The following is a 17,145-nucleotide window of genomic DNA, read 5'->3' as shown; positions in this document are numbered from 1 at the left end:
TCAAGCTGAAACAGACACCTGTGCCTTTGCTTTTATTACATCCGGGACCTCCCCTTACATTTGAGCCACTTGGGTGCTGAAGGGAAATTTTCCAGTACTCCTGATGTAACGGCACCAGCCCCACAAGTTCTGTATGCAGATGTCTGAGTTCCATGCCAGTCTTTTTATGAGCAGGTAGGTGCCGCCTAGTCCTGCTGCCCCCATGATGAAGAGCCCTCGATTAATTATCTGCAAGTACAAAGAGAAATCCTGGCATTGTCAGGAGCTTGCTCCCACCCTGCAGTACAAAGCAAAGCACCTGCAAATCACCTGCAGCAAGCACACACAGCTGCTCACTGGCACTCAGTGCCTGAAGCCAGCCCTCACTGCACTGCAGGCACATGAGAAGGGCTACAGACCTTTAGTCCTCAGAAGCAGGACCATAGGTCACCACACAGCTAATCAGAGCACAGGGAGCTCAGAACAGGCTGCCTCCTGCTGCTTTCAACTTGTACTGCCTTCTGCTGCAAGCACATCCTGGCACGGTGACGAGCGAAGCCCCTTGGCCAAACAGCCCGGATGCCTGGTGCCAGCCAAAAGAGCAGCCCTCGTCCGGCACGTGCCAGGAAGACGTCAGCTGTAAGGATTATCCAGGCTGAAGGAGCAGCTTCAAGCAGGGAGCTCCCAGCACTGGCTAATGAGGGAAACACATGCTGGGAAAACACAGGACCCTGCACGTGCATGGCCCCCTAGGCTCTCTCCTGTGCCACCCTCCTGCAAGTGGGCTGTCTCAGCACCTTCACCCACCTGGCAATATCCCACCACCAAAGCTCTCTCTACTGCAGCTGGGCAGTGCCAATATACAGGATGTGGGGCTCACAGCAAGGGGAGGACGGGCACAAACTCTTACCTTTTTCTGCCATTTCCAGTGCTGAAGTGCCTTGTGGTAGCGAATTCTGCTGAAGGTCACCTGCGGGGATTGCATGATCAGGTCACCACCTCTGAGCCAGGTGGGAGCAGCTCACAGAGAGCTAGGATAGTGGGGAGCAAGCTTTGGCCTTACCATTGTGTAGAGCGGGATGATGGTAGAAGGCATGAGGGCATGGAGGAAGTTGTCTACCCGCTTCCGGAAAATGAACCATGTTGAATTGACATGCTCTCGCATCTGTAAGAGAGCAATCACCACCAGCTTGCAGGATGTCTTGGCAGAGCCCCATGCTCTTTAGTAGCTCTTCCCCAAGCTCTCACTGCATGTCTCAGGCAGGCACCACGGGGAGCAGAGCCTGCCCAGCCTGAGCATTCCCGGCACAGAGTAAGCAAACAGACAAATATGGGTGACTCCTGACAAGGCGCAAAGGCAGCACTGCGAGAGCTGCCATCTCCCTATCCAATTGTGGGTTCCTCACTGGGTAACAAAGGACACCGCTGCATGGATAGTCCCCAGCACCACAGCCTGTGGTGTGCTGTTTGCTTACCTCTATGTAGTTGTACATGGCTAGATCTGAGATTGCATGGTCATCTGGCACCCTCAGCCTAGAGAACTCAGGGAGGCAGGCACCTGGGAAAAGAAAGCAGCAGCTCACAGGCAGCTCCCCAGCAGGGCCTGCAGCTGCTTTCAGCTCCAGAGAGCTTCCCTTCAGCCATCTCACTCACCAAGGTCATTGTGGAACTGGTCCATTAATTCATCAAAGACCAGACAATCCTCAAAGCCCTGGGAGGAAGATGGGAGGGTAAATAGGCAGCAGGAGTCACACATTCACAAGAAATGCCCTCATATCCTCTTAGTTAATGTAGCTGTTGGCAAGCATAGTGTCTCACTGACCACAGCTTCAGAGCAGGAGGCTTCCTGCCAGGGATCTTGCAGAGCAATGGTAGTGGGTGGCCTTTCCAGGCATCCTGGGTCTCCTACTGGACCACCCATCCCCACCCGCCCCCAAGTAGTCCTCTGCCTCGTGGAAAGGTGGCACCACCGTCCTGTCCCTTGTCTGCTCCCCAGAATGCAGCCAGGTCCAATCAAGCAGACAGGTATCTGGAAGGAGTTCAACACCTGCCCATGCAGAGGACATCAAACTATGGAATGGGTCAGCCTTTGAGTTCTGTGGAGCTACACTCTAAAAAAGGGCATTTCTGGGTGAAAAGAGTGGGGACCTGACTGACACAGTCCAGGGCAAGCTGTGAACTTACTGCATTCATGCCCTGTCCGTAGAAGGGCACAACAGCATGAGCAGCATCTCCCATCAGCACACACCGGGAAGCAAGGTGGTAGGAGGAGCACTTCACAGATATCATGGCCTGGGCTGGCAGCAAAAAGTAATCGTGCTTCAGCTCTCGCCTTCAGGCAAAACAACAGATACTTCACTTGGTGGGACTGCAAGAGACAGCAAGAGCAAACCATGCCACGTCCAAGCTTAGGAAGCTAAGGCCACAGGCACTGTCTGCCTTGGTATGCAAAAATCACACCTCTTCACTTATTTGTGCTGGGAAACACAAGTGGAAGACCTATTTCATGAACTTCCCACTACACATTAAGCAAGCGTGATGTATGTACATTGAATAACATGATTTCACAAAGGCAGATAGCTTTGCTTCCCATAGCTGTGGCACAATATATTCAGACCAGTCTTGCTCGGGGTCCTATGAACACCATCCAGTACGGTGCTGGAAAGGCTGGTTCTGGTCCCCACCACCACCAGGACCCTCAAGGGTAGTGAGATGCTCCAGCTCCATGCTGCTGCCCTGGCGCCATTTGCCCAGTAGTGAGAGCCAGTCAGGGTCCCAGTGCACAGGGAACATCATGCTGCTGGGAACCGCCTGCTCTTGTCTCACAGACCTGACTCTTGTTTTAGATACAGTTAAGTGCCAAACTTTGCATAGTCAGCACGGTTTGGATTTTTTTTTCCAAGAATGACATCTGCCAGCCTAGCTTTTCTCAGTCTGTTAGCTGAGTTACACAAATGCTGAGGTTTTAGATATTTCAACAGTGGGACTAGCTTCATACTGCTGTTTTCTGTGCACAAACCTCACCTTAGCTCTAGTGGAGCCACTTTACTCACTCAACCCTAATATAAAAAAAACCCACAGGTTATCATCTGCTAATCCATCTCCTGAGTTCAAGATCTTCAACAGCAATACAGAAGCAGTAGGAGGTGACCCACTTTTCACTTCCCACAGCGGCAGGGCCTGGACTGTACCTCCAAGGTACAGAACAGTGCTCAATTGTGACTTAGAGACTACTGCAGGATGGGACTGTCTTGCTGCTGAGCCTGTTACTCCACTGAAGAAGCAATGTGGACCCAAGACTCTCTGTTCCCCCTCTCCTACAGACCACGAAGAGCCACTCTACCAGTGTTCACATGATGCTGGCCCACCAGCTTCAGCAGAGTCCGTGTCACAGGGAGCACATCCCCTGGTGTGGTGGTACTGTGCTGAGGAGCAACAAGGGGCAATGGGGACACTTACTCTCCGATGAGGGGGATAGAGTCTGGAAAGTAGGTCTGGAAAAAATCCAGTACTTGCTCGCCGGTCGTTAGCTTCTCGAATTCCTCGAAGGGCATGAAGAGCGTGCAGGTGAAGGACTTGTCCTGTCAGCAGGGGAGGAAGTTTGGAAAGAAGCCCAGAGGCCACAAAAAGTACCTGACGCATGGGCCAGCAGCTCAATGCCCAGCCTGTTGGTCACCCAGCTGTTGCAGTGGCCAGTCTACCCAGCGGGGACCAGCGCCTAGTCACCCCATGTCCCATGGGTGTTTACATGTGCTGGGCATTGCTGGGGTGAAAGGGGTGGCAGACAAGGGCAGTGCAGGCTTTGCTAAAGCAGGCCTGGCAGGCTGCGTTTGTACTCCAGTATCCTGTGGATATCATCCAGCTGCAGATAGAGAGGCAGCTGAGGTACCTGCTCAGCTCTGTGGGACAAAGCTAGCTCTGGGGGTGCTGCCCTGCACCCCCCAGGTGGGGGAAACACCTGGCTCAGGCTGGGGGTACCTCCAGGCACCTCTCCAAGTAGGCATCAGCCCTCCCAGCCCACGCCACGTGTCTGCCACCACAGCCAGTTCCTTCCCACAAGCGCCATTCCCATGCCCCAAAGGAGCGTGCCTATGGGTTATCACCATGTTGGGCAGTGCAATCATCATGAAGGTGTTTCTCGGCCAGATGTGGAGGTAGTTTGGTTCCATGGCAAACTGAAAGAGAAATAAAATCACCATGTATCCCTGATCTGCTGTGCCTGGCTTCTCCAGCCTAGCATCAAGTTCCCTCCACACCAGTACACTAGTTCCTGTCCCTTGTACCTCAGGAAGAAACAATGACCTCAGGGCCCCTTTCCACTTCCTATAGTGTATAGTGAGACACAGAGCAAGAGTAAGTGCAGGGCAAACCAGGGAGAGATCTGCTGGTTTGTGCTTGCTGTTGTCCACACAGAAACATTTGCATAGCCCCAAGAAATCTCGGAGCTAGAATGAACTCCATAGCTCTGGGGCAGGCCTCTTGGGATTTCCACAGCCTAGCACTAAGACATTGGCCCCACCAACGAAAAAGAAACTCTGAAAACAGAAAGAGATGCCTGCCTTCTCCTAGGAGAGCTTTAAGCCCTTGGGAGGCTGACTGAACCCCAAGTGAGAAGTGAGTTCCTCTAACACTGCTGTAGCAGAACCATTATGAGAGGCAGTGGGTGTCATACCTGAAGGGGCTGCAGCAACCCTGGGACAGGCACACTTACATCTCCATCCCTTGGGGGGATGGTCAGCTCCATGTAGCCGTGAGGAATGTACTCGTGACTGTAGTTGAAGCGCGTTTGCCTCATGAACTGCTTTCTGACAGTTGAGAAGGCTCCATCACATCCCACAATGAGATCGTAGGTGACTTCCAAGGGCGGCTGGTCAGATCTGGAGGCAGGAGAGTCCCTTGGAACAACCCCGCCATAAAACCCCAGCCAGCTCATCATCCCAGGGCACAGAAGACCTGCCTTTTGCAATTTGCTGCAAAAATGCCTGGGTCACCTGCAGCATTATTAATCTTCCAGGATATGGGGAGAATGCCTTTCACTGAAAACATCAGAATAAATAGTTATTCTGCAGACTGTCAAATGTGTAATTCTGCCAGATCTATCCAAGTACTCAGCAGGCACTGTTGGTATAATGCTGCTGTTGCGTAGACCCTCCATCCCCAGATAAATGGGATGACATGACCAAAACTTAACACAACTGTGAAACAAGGTCATTACCTGTCCTTTCTGGTGAGCAATCTGACCCTGAAAGCCAGCATTACCGAGACTGGCATGTCTACTTCTTGCACAGGTCAGCAAGCGTGTGTCTCACCTGTCACCAGCCTGCTGGGGGAGGTACTTAAGCTTTTTCAGCCTCTCTGTGAACTCTGCTTTGTTATCTCTGCTTTCCAAAGCTGATGCCAAGTTTTGTCCACTCAAGAGTAACACAGTAGTTTTGAACAGAAATTGCTCAATTGTTTGAGGTTTTATGAATTATTAAGCAGAAATAACCGAACACAGCACTTTATCCCAGGCTTGCACAGGACTTACCTGTTTATGGTTAACATCCCCAACTTTGCATTGCACTCCATGAGCTTGTGTCCAAAGTACAGTCTAGTGTTGGAGTACTTCTCAGCAGCTGTGAAAAGACAACTACAAGTAGAGGCTTGTACTGACCCCAAAAATATTTCCAAGGGATCCCTAAATTACAGGGATTTTTTGCTGTTACTGCAAGTCAGACTGTTGTGCTGAGCAGTGGCAGGCAGGTGGGGCACACTAGGATGTGTTTAGTTAACTCTGGTGAAAACTATTTAAAAAGTGCAAGGAAACCTAAAAAGATTTCTTTCTTCCCTGCAGTGACATGGGTATTCACCTGTCTCCACCATCACTATGTAGTATTTCAGGACAGGACACAGTGCCTGCAGCCAATGGGAAGTTCAGGGAAATGTCACCGTCCCTGGGGGTGTTTAAGGAAAGGTTGGATGTGGTGCTTAGGGACATGGTTTAGTGGGTGACATTGGTAGTAGGGGGATGTTTGGACCAGATGATCTTGAAGGTCTTTTCCAACCTTAATGATTCTATGATTCAACCTGGACAGCACAGATTACATACTTTGCCGCAGTTTCTATTTGGCTAATACTATCGTGGGCCACAGAAGATGCCACAAGATGCAGCAAGGCTGAGGAGATACCTCCTGTTTTGGCTGGCAAAGCCCCAGTCAAGAGCAAACATGGGGAGAGCTGCTCCTCGGCAGTTTCTGCACCTGCAGAAAGGCCTCAGGGGGACTTGTCTGAATATACTTTTGCTGCAGAGGAACAGCAGAGAAACAGCACAGGAGGAGAAAGGGAAGACAACGCAGAAGCACCAGCTGCAGCAATGTAGCCAGCGCAGCTCTGCGACAAGCATGTGGCCACAAAGACAGGACTTTGTACATTTTTGTAAACAGAGAGGACTGTACCCAAGTTAGCAAACTGCAGACTGCTCCTGCAAACAAAAACTCTCCCAGACTCCATGTCTTATCTAACCACAAGGGATAAAATATTGTTCTTTCTGAATTCCTCAAGTGAGTCTGAATTCTGCAAATTGCTCAACTGGCACTTCCCACACTCAGCAGATGATTTGTTGTTCCTACCCACCTCAACCCTCTGTGGAGAGGGTAATTAACTACAGAGCAAACAACCTCACCAGACCTTCGCCTCTGTAACGTGCAACGCAGCTCCTGCCTTGTGTTTCTGTTCATTTCTTACCTACAGCTTGCTCTTCCATGGATGCTAGAAGATATTGTTGAGCACTCGAGTCTCAGATCTACAGTGCAGGCAGAGGATTTCATTTCAAGTGCTACTGCTGAATTCTTCTTAGTAATGCAGCTGGTTTGCATATGTGCAAGAAAAGCCTGGGGCTCAAAGGCACTCAGCTGCAGTCTCCCGTTCATCAGGCAAACCCTAAATTTTTGGTGACTAGGGTATATAAGTGTTTGCAAATGGACCTGGAAACTTACCTGTTAACAGCTCTCTGTTTAAGTTTGCTCTGTCCACAGAGAGAATGTACTGCAAAACAAACAAACAGAGAGTGCAGAAAGCATTTCTGAAGGCCATTTTTCACAGGAAGATGACACATGCCACCTCCTCAAAATCTCCTAGTAATGGCCCTACTGAAACTGGGGTGCTTCCTTCATACAATCCCATCCCCACTCACAGCATTAAGACCATAAGCCCAGGCTGGGCAGACGTTCAGGCAGGAAACCAAAATGAGACTGACCCAGGCACACTGCAATGAATGTACTCAAGATGAGCTGCACAGAGAAGCAAGGGAATCAAAACCTGTGCGTTGTGTTTGCCAGAATATGGAAGATCTTTACAGAATGATTGGGATGCATAAACAGCTACATCAGACTAAGTATGGCAAGTCTAATGATGCATAAAATTAATGTTGTGTATTTTTGCAGGATGGGGAGAGAGGAAATCCTGAGATGAGGGTAACCTAATTTCTTCCAGAATGCTGTTGTCTCCATTTTGGCAGGTGCACCTCACTCCCCTCGCACCATCCATCACAGAGACCCCTTGTGCTCTATGAAACACCTCCAAAGGGAGAGCATGAGACAAGTACCTGGTTCTTCTTGCCATATGGAATAGAGTATTTCTTCCCAGATGGCGTGTGTATTCTCCGTGCATGCATGGGGATGCCTTTGGACACAATCTGAAATAAAAGGGAGGAGAACCCAGTTTTCCCACCAAAGCTAATCCATCAAGGAGCAGGACACAACCCACCAAGTGCCATCCCCCAAACACCACTCTCCAGGCAGAATGGAGCAATCTCTGCTCATAGGGTTTCTGCATCCAGCCAAATTGCTGGGAAAAAAATCGCAAGGTAAATGCAGCAGGATGGAGTTGGGGGTCGGCATCAAATGACACCCAGGTGCAGGGGTATGAGTTGATGAAGCCTGAGTTTCCCTTTGCAGATGGACAAGGACCAGACTCGGAGAGCAGTGCAAACACCTGGATGTTACATGGCAGTGGGCACTCCAGGACAGGGCTGGGTCCTGATCACAGAAGTCAGCATGCAGGGGGACCTGCGACGTGGCGGGGAGCCAGGCTGGAGGCATGCTGCAGGGGTGCTTGGCCTCAGCCTCCCTGAAAGCAGAGCTGCCCCTGCAGTGGCACCTGCCCATCACCAGCTGAAGTCAACAGCACCTCGACCCCAGAGACCCTGCATCTATAGAAGCAGTGAGGGTACCTGCTCTTCCATTCCCACAGCCTGGAGGGCCTGGCGTCCTCTGTGGGACAGGGCCAAGTTAATGCTTCTGCCGCGGGCAAAGCTGGACATCCGAATATCTGCACAGAGAGAGCAGTTGGTTACACAGACACCTCCTGCATGGCTGCATCACCTGAAATCCCTGCAGCGGCATCAGGTGGATGGTGGGGAGTCTCCCACCTTCCCCCATCCCTCCACTGAGACCAGCTCTGCAGCGTCCTGCTGAGAAACCTGGTCCTGAGATGCTCCTTCCTCATATGGGATGCTGTTTCACATGCCATCCACACAGCAAAGTGGGCAGGTCACGTTCAGTTGCTGGGAAAGTATCTGAGCCACTGGAGAGGGGAATGGGCAGCTGAGTGTCCCTTCCTCTGTGCCTTCTCCAGTCTCAGAGAACCTGCTGCAGCTGAGTGCAGCAAAGTAGCCACAGGGTCCTGACACCTCTGTGTAGCACCAAAGGAGGTGTTATCAAAGAGAGATGTTTCCCACCTAAGCAGAGGGAGCTGAGCAATTAATGTCTGGCAGCTTCTCATCCTCTGCTGAGTGCCACTGATGCTTTTCAGGACGCTGGCAAGTCATGATCTCAGATTTCCCTGGCTGTCCAGACAGTGTGTGTCGCAGAGCCTCGTCCCAATCCTGAGACAGATGCCATCTTAGCAAGAGCCACAGGCCCAACGATTGGGCAGAGGGGTAGGATTCATCCTCCTTGGAAGGCAGGTGAGAACACCCATCCTCCTGGCAGCAGCCAACTTATAGTGTTTCAGTAGCAACAGAAGTGGATGGACATGTAGCGCTGCTTCCAGCACCTCAGTCACTTCAGGAATGATGAGTGTTATCCTCACAGTAACAGCTGAATGCAGCTTGCTTCAGTTAATTTAACCACAGGCTTTTTTAACCCAAGAAACTTCTAGCACATAAAACATCCGGCAAAGAGTTTAACAGTTCAACAGCTGTGAAGAACCATTTCCTTTTGTTCTAAACTTGCAACCTACTGGCTTCACGTGAGGCTGGCTGCTGTTCCTGCCAGAGTGAGCTGCAAACAGCTGCTCATGACGCAGGTCTTCACCATGCCCTGCTGTAGATGTGCTTCTTCTGGTCTTAGGAGTCTCGGTTGGGCTGGTCCTCCCTGATGAGAAAGCTGCTCCCCACCTCTGGCTACCCACACCGCCCATCCTGAGACCTTGTCTGTAACTGCTTCCTGCTGCGGGGCTCAGAGCTGTGCATGGTGCTCAGGATGGATGCCTGGGAGTTCTGGCCTGCTCCAACAACTTCCCAGGCAAGATGCTATCAGAGACCACATTTCACACGGGGCTTCTCCTACTCTCACTGCACATTTCAGTTGAGTTTCACCCTCCTTCTCATCTTCCATTTTGCTGCAGAGGTAGTGAAGGCAGACGATTTCTCTTCCTTTCAACAAGCACCTGGGCACTGGGCTGTGCCAGAGCTACAGCCAGTTCAGGCAGGAACGAGAGCAGCTCTCTGCCATGGAAGCCACAAGCTGCACACTCATGTCACCCTCTCTGAGCTGCTTGTCTGGGACACTTCAGAGCATGCCCACACACACTACTGCAGCAGTGCCACGCTGCTGCTCATCCCTCCAGTACCTGTAGTACCAGGTACCCTCCAGTACCTCCACGCCTGTTTGCCAAGTCCTACTTCTGCCACAGCTGGGGCTCAGAGTAAGGGCATGTGCAGCTCACTTTTTTCCCCATGACTAAAGGTCTTCATAACCTTCAGCTTGCCCCATACATCGCTCCTCAACTCTCAGTCACAAGCAGAAATGAGGAGAATGAGGAAATAACCTGACAAGAACCGTGCTTTTCTGACAGCTTAAGAACTCACTTCTGCAAACACCCATGGCTAACACATAGTGCTTGCTGTTGCATGCTGTGCCAGAGACGTGCCCACTCATTCTGTGCATCATTTGGAGCCTTTTCAATGTGGTACCCAAGTTTCTGAGCATGGGCTGTGATGTCCCATCTCCTTTGACAGCATAATGTAACTAGTAAATACAAACACTTGTGCATTTTGACAGAGGCAGACAGCTCTGCAGTAGTCATGCTTCTGTGTGCCAGGGAAGATTACACTGAGAAATGGAAATACTCCACTGAAGGCCTCTTGTGAACTGTCACACTTACCAAAATGTTTTTTTCCTCCCTAATAGTTTCTGAACTTGTAGCTTTCTTCCAGTGCTTCCAGACTTTGCTACTAGCCTTCCTTGAAGGCAAGGACAACCCTCTTGCTGAACATGGATTCACTACGCTTAGTGACAGGAGACCCTCCTCGCCACTATTTATGCTGTTTAGGAGTCAAGTCAGTGCTTTTAGCCCTAAGAGCAATGCTGCAGTATTAACAAGAGTAATTGCTCCCAAAGTTCTGACAGTTCAATGGCACCGTGCTATATTTCTTAATGCAGAAACTAATTTTTGAAAAATAAGGACTTGAATCAGTATTTAAACCAAGGCCATAAAAAAAAGGCATAATATTAATATCTGAAGGGCTGGTTCTCTCCACACAAGGCAGTGTATTTCAAATAAATGCTTCCCCCAACCACCACAGAAGCTAAAGGAAAGAGTGAAAAGGACATCCACAAAGTGACACTTTCAGATTCTGTTTTCTCCCTGCAGCTTCAGTGAGGTCATGCAGTTCCTCTTTTGTTTCTTAAAGGGCTGCTACGAGTAAAGGGACACAAATATATTATTAAAGCAGTAATGTTCAGGCTGCACTTACCTTCTCTAGCTTCATAAACATCAACATGGAAACCTCGTCTAGCAAAGAAACAGGCATTTAATGCACCCACCTAAAAGAGAAGGATCGGGAATGATGGATGAAGTGTTTCACTATTAGCTATATCACAGATCAATACTGAACTGCATCTTCTTCACAAGGGAAAACAGCAGTCGGAGGATGCAGTCCAGCAGAGACGAAGAGACCCTTTGATCAAGAACCATAGAGGACTTCTTCCTGGAGAGAGGGACTCTGGCATCCCTGATGGGTCTGCAGAGCCTCCAGGATCATCATTACAAAAGTTAGCCATCACGGCTCATTACATAAAGTAATATCAAGTTCAGGACTTGCTTACTTGTCAGTAACTGTGCAGGACTAACCCATTCAGCCAGAAACAACAGGAGCTGGTGCAGGCAAGCTCCCTCCTCCTCTCTGAGCTGTATATATGACACTAAGGGATGTGATGTAGTGATGGGACTCAGCAAGTTGGGCTGAGGGATGGGCTTGATCTTGAAGGTCTTTTCCAACTTAAATGATTCCATGATTCTATATTTATATTTCTTGGTGGAATTCAGGCTACTACAGCATTCCCCTGGGAACTGGGGGGAAAAAAGGTAGACCTCTGAAAAAGCAAGACACTACCTTAAAAAGGACAGCAAATGTCCCACTTTTCATTTAAATGAATGCCTTTTTCTTCTTTAACTTCCATCATTAATCACTGTCAGAATGAACAGAACTACAGACTCTTCCCACTCTTTTTTCCAGCAACATAGGGACCAAGAAGCTAACGGCCAAAAAGTCGAAATGGAACTTTAGGTGCTGTAAAGCTTCATGCTGTCTTTTAAAGTCAGACAACTCTGCAGCTAGCAATGGAAGAAAAATGGTCCCAAACAAAAATGGAAAGAGGAAGGCATTTTCTGTTAGCTTAGCATTTACCAAGTCTCAGTCCTTGCAAAACATTTCACATTAGGGACTTGGTTAAAGCCAGGAACAGCCAATGCAATGGAAGATCTGGCAGCTGACTCTGCTTTAGGTCCCCTGAAAGGACCAAAGTGCAACTTGTTCATTCCCCGTCCCCCCACTCCCGTCCCCGTCCCCCCCATCCCCCTGCGACTTATACTACTGTGCAGGAAAGAAAAGAGGAGTACCTGTCCTGGTACATGTACAATACCCAAACAAGGGCTGTATTAAGTATACCTTTAAGTCTCTGCGATATCTCAGCAGCAAAGCTTTCCCTCAGAGAAGATCCCTTCTCTTAGTAAAAAGTACTAGCTGCACTAACAATCCTTGCTGCCTCCTACCATGAGACCCCAACCAGCTCCCTGATAATACCCTGCTCTCTGGCAGAAAAAAATAATTTTAAGAAAAATAGGATTAAAAGGATCATTGAGATTTGAACTCAAGAGAGACAATATTATTCCCTTAATTTGCAAAACAAATCAGTTAATGAACTATGCTCCAAAGAAGTGAACATCATACAAAGGTGAAAGATATTATGGGCAAGAGATTTGACAACATTTTTCCTTGCCCATGCCAACCTGCCTGGTTACATTTGCTGTGCGTGCAGAGCAGCTCACTTGTGCTGGAGCTGCCTTTCCAGAGACCTTCACGTTCAAGCTCAGCTAGGAGCTTGGAGCTAGGAGCTCACCTTCATGTTCAAGCCGAGCAGTCACCCACTCTACTTCCTAGCAATGCTTGCATAGCCCCAGCTCCCGGGGGAGGACAGACAAATAGCAGACAAGTTGCGTTTCCTACCAGACCACCTCCAACAATGGCAACTCTTTTCCCACGTGTGTTGCTGGACTCCATTGCTGTAACAGCCTCTTGACAGCGAGCTCTGAGCACTGCTGTCCCTGGGGAGGCTGGTGTCTCCTCTGACCCTGCTGCCTGCTCCCTCCTCACCAGAGGGAGGAGAATGGAGAGGATGTGGGTGGCTGAGTCACGCCTGGGTTCATTCCCTAGTTAATGTTAAAGCTCAACTCCCACCTCAGGCTGCCAGCACACCACGCTGAGCCCTAGGTAGAGACGCTTACCTACCTTGGTGTGAACGTGGTGTCCTTCAACACAGCCTCTTTTGAAAATGGCAAAGCAGTTCTGCAATCTTCAAGCACATAATGAAATGTAGCCTCCCTGCATGTGGAACAAGAGGAGAACTTGCATGGACCTGGCTTTTGGTTGCATTGTGCTGCTCGTCCTTGGAATGAGTGGCTCTGCTGAGACAGTGCTGCACATTGGAAGCTTTTAAGAGGGAGGAGGTAATTCACCTGTTTTAGTACTGGGATGTTCAGGAATAAATATTAGCATTCTGCTTGTCCTAACCAGGGGACATATGTGTTTTGTTATCCAACCATAAACGTATTCTCTGACCATCTTGAAATTCAATTTTCTACTGTTCCAATAATGTTTATCCTAGACACAAAAACTAAAGGACAGTGAAAATACATAAGTTAACATTCAGTAACTACCACTTATTGCAAAGTGAGCAACGCACTGCCCAAAACTACATATCTGTCTCAATGAAGCATGACCAAATACCCACACTAGCACATTGCAGTTCTCCATTGCGTGTTCTGGTGCAGCAAGGCCCACCTGCTCCCAACAGGATGGGGAACAAGTGCAATGCCAGCAAGGCAGGGGCCCCACTGGACATGGCCCCAGCCCACAGTGCCAGACAAGGTGAGCAGGTCATGCCCAGGGACGGCAGCCCAGGCTCAAGGCTGCAAGAAAAGACTGTGGAGATAAGAAAAGCCTGAGGTCAGGACCAGGTTCACTGATGGCAGTCAGAGTCAGGCACAGCCTCATAATCACCAGGCACATCTATAGTGGCAAAACCACCCTAAAGTTAGCCTACACTGAAGAGGTCAACATGACCCATGAGCCACAGGCCCAAGCTTAAAGAGATTGCTGCTCACCCCTAAACCTCAACCCTGGTGGGGGCCCCAGGTGAAACTATTCAGGGCTATTAAGGCTTGTTAATGTGCTGGCACTACATGTAAACTAGCTACCACACCATACAATTTTTCTGATCTATGTTACAATGAATTGACCTGTGCTAGCTAACTAACACATACCAAAGAAAAGAGAGCTAAGAAGCTTACTCAAGGCAGGATCCACTCTGTTTACAGACAACCCCTTGTCTGCCTGAACAGCTCTAGAAGCTCTCTCAGGATGGAGGTTGTGTTGTCTCCCTAGATTTGTTCCAGCACACTATCATTCCTGCAGGCGGCAAGCTCTCCTGGTGCCATGCTTAAATAACCCTTCTTTGATTTTGAGTCTCTTTTCATCCCATTCACAGAGCCTCCATGCAGCAAATGGTCATAGAAGGGGGAGACGTATTTTGAGGTAACTTTTGCGTAGTAAATAGCAGTAAAATTATTCATTGTTTTCAGAGCACAGAGAGCAAACCATTAGCTTCCAGCAGTGACATTTGTTATTTGGAAATATCACTCACAGCACCCTTTGAATACTTGTCTTGTAGGCTTTACAGACTACTCCACCGCTGTGGCTTACCAGTTTATTAACAGTATTTTAAGGTATGCTAATTAACTCATGGACTCCTGCGGATAACACACTACACAATCACATAATTAAATTTGGTCTTGTAATACTGCTTTCTTAGACAGCTGGATCAGGGCTGCACAAGCAGCTTCAGCTGTGGTCTGTGATTTTAGTGATCTGTGGATGCTTTTTCTGGGGAGAGGTCAGTAATGAGTGGAGTTACTCAGGGGTCGATACTGGGTCCAATCTTATTTAACATCTGCATTAACTGGATGCATCTGCATTATCTGGATTAACTGGATCCGGATCATGGGGTAGTAAACTCATGGATAGTAAATTCATGAACAACACGAACCTGGGGGGAGTGGCTGACTCATCAGTCAGCCATCCAGAGGAACCTCAGCAGGCTGGAGAGGTGGACTGACAAAAATCTCATGAAGTTCAGCAAGGAGAAGTGCCAAGTCTAGCCTCTGGGGAGGAACAACCCCAGGCACCAAGACATGCTGGGAATCACACAGCTGGAAAGCAGCTCTGCAGAGAAGGACTTAAGAGTCCTGGTAGACACCAAGTTGAACATGAGTCAGCAATGTGCCCTTGCCACTAAAAAAAGCTGATGTTATTCATGGCTGCATTAGGCAAAGTATTGCCAGCAGGCTGAGGGAGTGATCCTTCTACTCTACTCAGCACTGGTGAGGCTGTACCTGGAGTACCGTGTCCACTTCTGGGCCCTCAGTACAAGAGAGATGTAGACATACTGGAAAGAGTCCAACAAAGAGCTACCAAGATCATCAAGGGACTGGAGCACCTCTCCTATGAGGAGAGGTTGGGAGAGTTGGGACTGTTCAGCCTGGAGAAGAGCAGGTTTGTGGGGGATCTGATCAATGTATACAAATGCCTGAAGGAAGGGTGCAAAGAGGACAGAGCCAGGCTTTTTTTCAGCAGTGCCCAGCGCCAGGACAAGAGGCACTGGGCACAAAATAGAACACAGGAGGTTCTGTCTGAACACCAGGAAGCACTGATGTGCTGTGCAGGTGCCAGAGCCCTGGCACAGATGCTCAGAGATGCTGTGAAATCTCCTCCTTGGAAATCTTCAGAAGCCACCTGGACATGGTTCTGGGTGCCCTGCTCTAGGTAGCCTTGCTTGAGCAAGGGGGCTGTACCAGATGGCCTCCACAGGTCCCTTCCAACTGAACCATTCTGTGATTCTGTGAGAGCTCCAGCAATGGAGGCAGGAGGCATGATCCTGTAGGGAGAGCACCTGACCCAGACAGTACACAGAAGTATATAATGAAGTACATGGTCCTTGTAGATGCTGGTCTGCAAACTGACCAAAGCTAAATACTGGAATAAATTGTCCAACATTTAAGGGTTATTTCAAATGTAATGCCTAATCTAGAGGTGGAAGGGAAGGTTGAGGGGGTGCTAAATGTTCCTTGCAAAAAGTTTAGTCCTGCAAACCTGCTTTAAGATACACATCTCTGAAATGACTGCTGTTATCTCATTTTATCTCATGACTGTTATTAGCTGAGTCTTGTTCTCTATAGTTAAGTCATTTAATCTCTGTAGCACTGGGAAGGCCCATCCATAGGAGAACATCTATTGAAATGTTCTAGTGTTTAACATACATAAATTGTACTAAAACCAGTAAAAAGATTTGGGAGAGAGAGTGAGAGACCCATTTGTATAAGTCCCTCTCTTTCCAGCCCAGTTAATAAAGTATCTCTCTGTGAATGTGGTAGGAAATACCTGACTTCTTCTGATCTGAAAACATATTATCAAAGGTGGATGCTTTCAGGAATGACCACCTGGACTGACAGCTTGATAAGAGCTCCAAGTGTAGCGGAAACTGAGCACTGCCACAGGCTGAAAGTTTTTTCCAAGATGGTACAGATCAGCTCCTTTTGTCAAACGTATTTGCTTACCTACTGAAAAAAGTTCTTGGCAAACTGGACTAAATGTAACCTATCAGGGATTATCTATACCGAGTGCAATATCTTCTCTTCTGAGTAGCAATTTCAAATAAAATGTAGGTCCCTGGGTTATCTTCCTCAGACTTGGTCACAAACTGCATCACGGAAAAACAGCATAAGTTCTTTTTATTTTGGAGGAATGTTTCAACAGTCATGGCAGCATTCAGAGTCACATATCTCCTTTGTCCTACAGCAGATAACTTGTTTAAAAACAGGTGAAGATGGGAAGACTTTAAGAAAACGATACTAAATCACTGATTTTCCTTCGGCATTAAACATAATTAGGCTGCAGAGAGCATGGAAAAGATATCACTTGGTTAAAACTTTGAGTGGGTCTTCCGAGGAATTCTAAAAGAAAACAAACAAAACACCCAGGATAGCATGGGCTTTTATGCCTGGCATCTGAAAATTAGTGGGAAAAGTAAAAAAGGAAAAAGCTTGATTAATGTTCTGTAAGAAAAAACTGTACTAAAAAAAAAGGAAGAAACCTGGGATTCTTTTTATTTTATTTTATTTTATTTTTCAGAGTCTAAATCCTGATTACATGAGGGAAAGGTTGAGAAATAATGAAACAAATATACATACACATGTCCAGGCTGCTTAAGTCACTCCAAAAACTCTGGAAAGAAAGCCATAGGTAGCATTGTGAATGTGAGGCTCAGGAGAGACTGAGAGTCAGAGCCCTCCTGGGGCAGAACGCATGAACTGCAGATAGTTGGAGGTACCGGCATTGCACTTGATGTT

At 48.4% G+C, this 17,145-nt stretch overlaps 1 protein-coding gene across 2 annotated transcripts; it reads right to left on the bottom strand.

The window, feature by feature from the left end:
- Positions 1–12,848, bottom strand: KMO (kynurenine 3-monooxygenase). 2 transcript variants are annotated; one of them, XM_083840621.1, is made up of 15 exons: positions 12,689–12,848; positions 10,937–11,006; positions 8,189–8,286; positions 7,562–7,651; positions 6,954–7,002; positions 5,507–5,594; positions 4,691–4,856; positions 4,083–4,154; positions 3,439–3,560; positions 2,164–2,311; positions 1,633–1,690; positions 1,455–1,537; positions 1,043–1,144; positions 890–949; positions 1–228 (listed from the first exon to the last, which is right to left on the bottom strand). In XM_083840621.1, the coding sequence occupies exons 1-15, from the start codon at positions 12,740–12,742 to the stop codon at positions 55–57; spliced, it is 1,434 nt and encodes a 477-aa protein (XP_083696747.1). In that variant the 5' UTR covers positions 12,743–12,848; the 3' UTR covers positions 1–54. The 2 variants fall into 2 exon arrangements, with proteins under 2 accessions (XP_083696747.1, XP_083696748.1); XM_083840622.1 differs by lacking the exon at positions 12,689–12,848 and adding an exon at positions 12,582–12,670.
- Positions 12,849–17,145: the final 4,297 nt, after the last annotated feature.

The sequence above is a fragment of the Anser anser genome, assembly GCF_964211835.1.
Source record: "Anser anser genome assembly, chromosome: 6".
In the NCBI taxonomy this organism is placed as follows: Eukaryota; Metazoa; Chordata; class Aves; order Anseriformes; family Anatidae; genus Anser; species Anser anser.
This window is presented reverse-complemented; position numbering and strand designations above follow the sequence as displayed.

Bases quoted from the DNA above. Each gene is read 5' to 3' on its own strand.
- KMO (XM_083840621.1), bottom strand. From the start codon at position 12,742: ATGGAGTCCAGCAACACACGTGGGAAAAGAGTTGCCATTGTTGGAGGT. The intron at 8,287-10,936 runs GTAAGTGCAGCC...CTCTCTGTGCAG, and splicing joins TGTTTATGAAGCTAGAGAAG to ATATTCGGATGTCCAGCTTT. The intron at 1,538-1,632 runs GTGAGTGAGATG...TTCTTTTCCCAG, and splicing joins CCAGTTCCACAATGACCTTG to GTGCCTGCCTCCCTGAGTTC.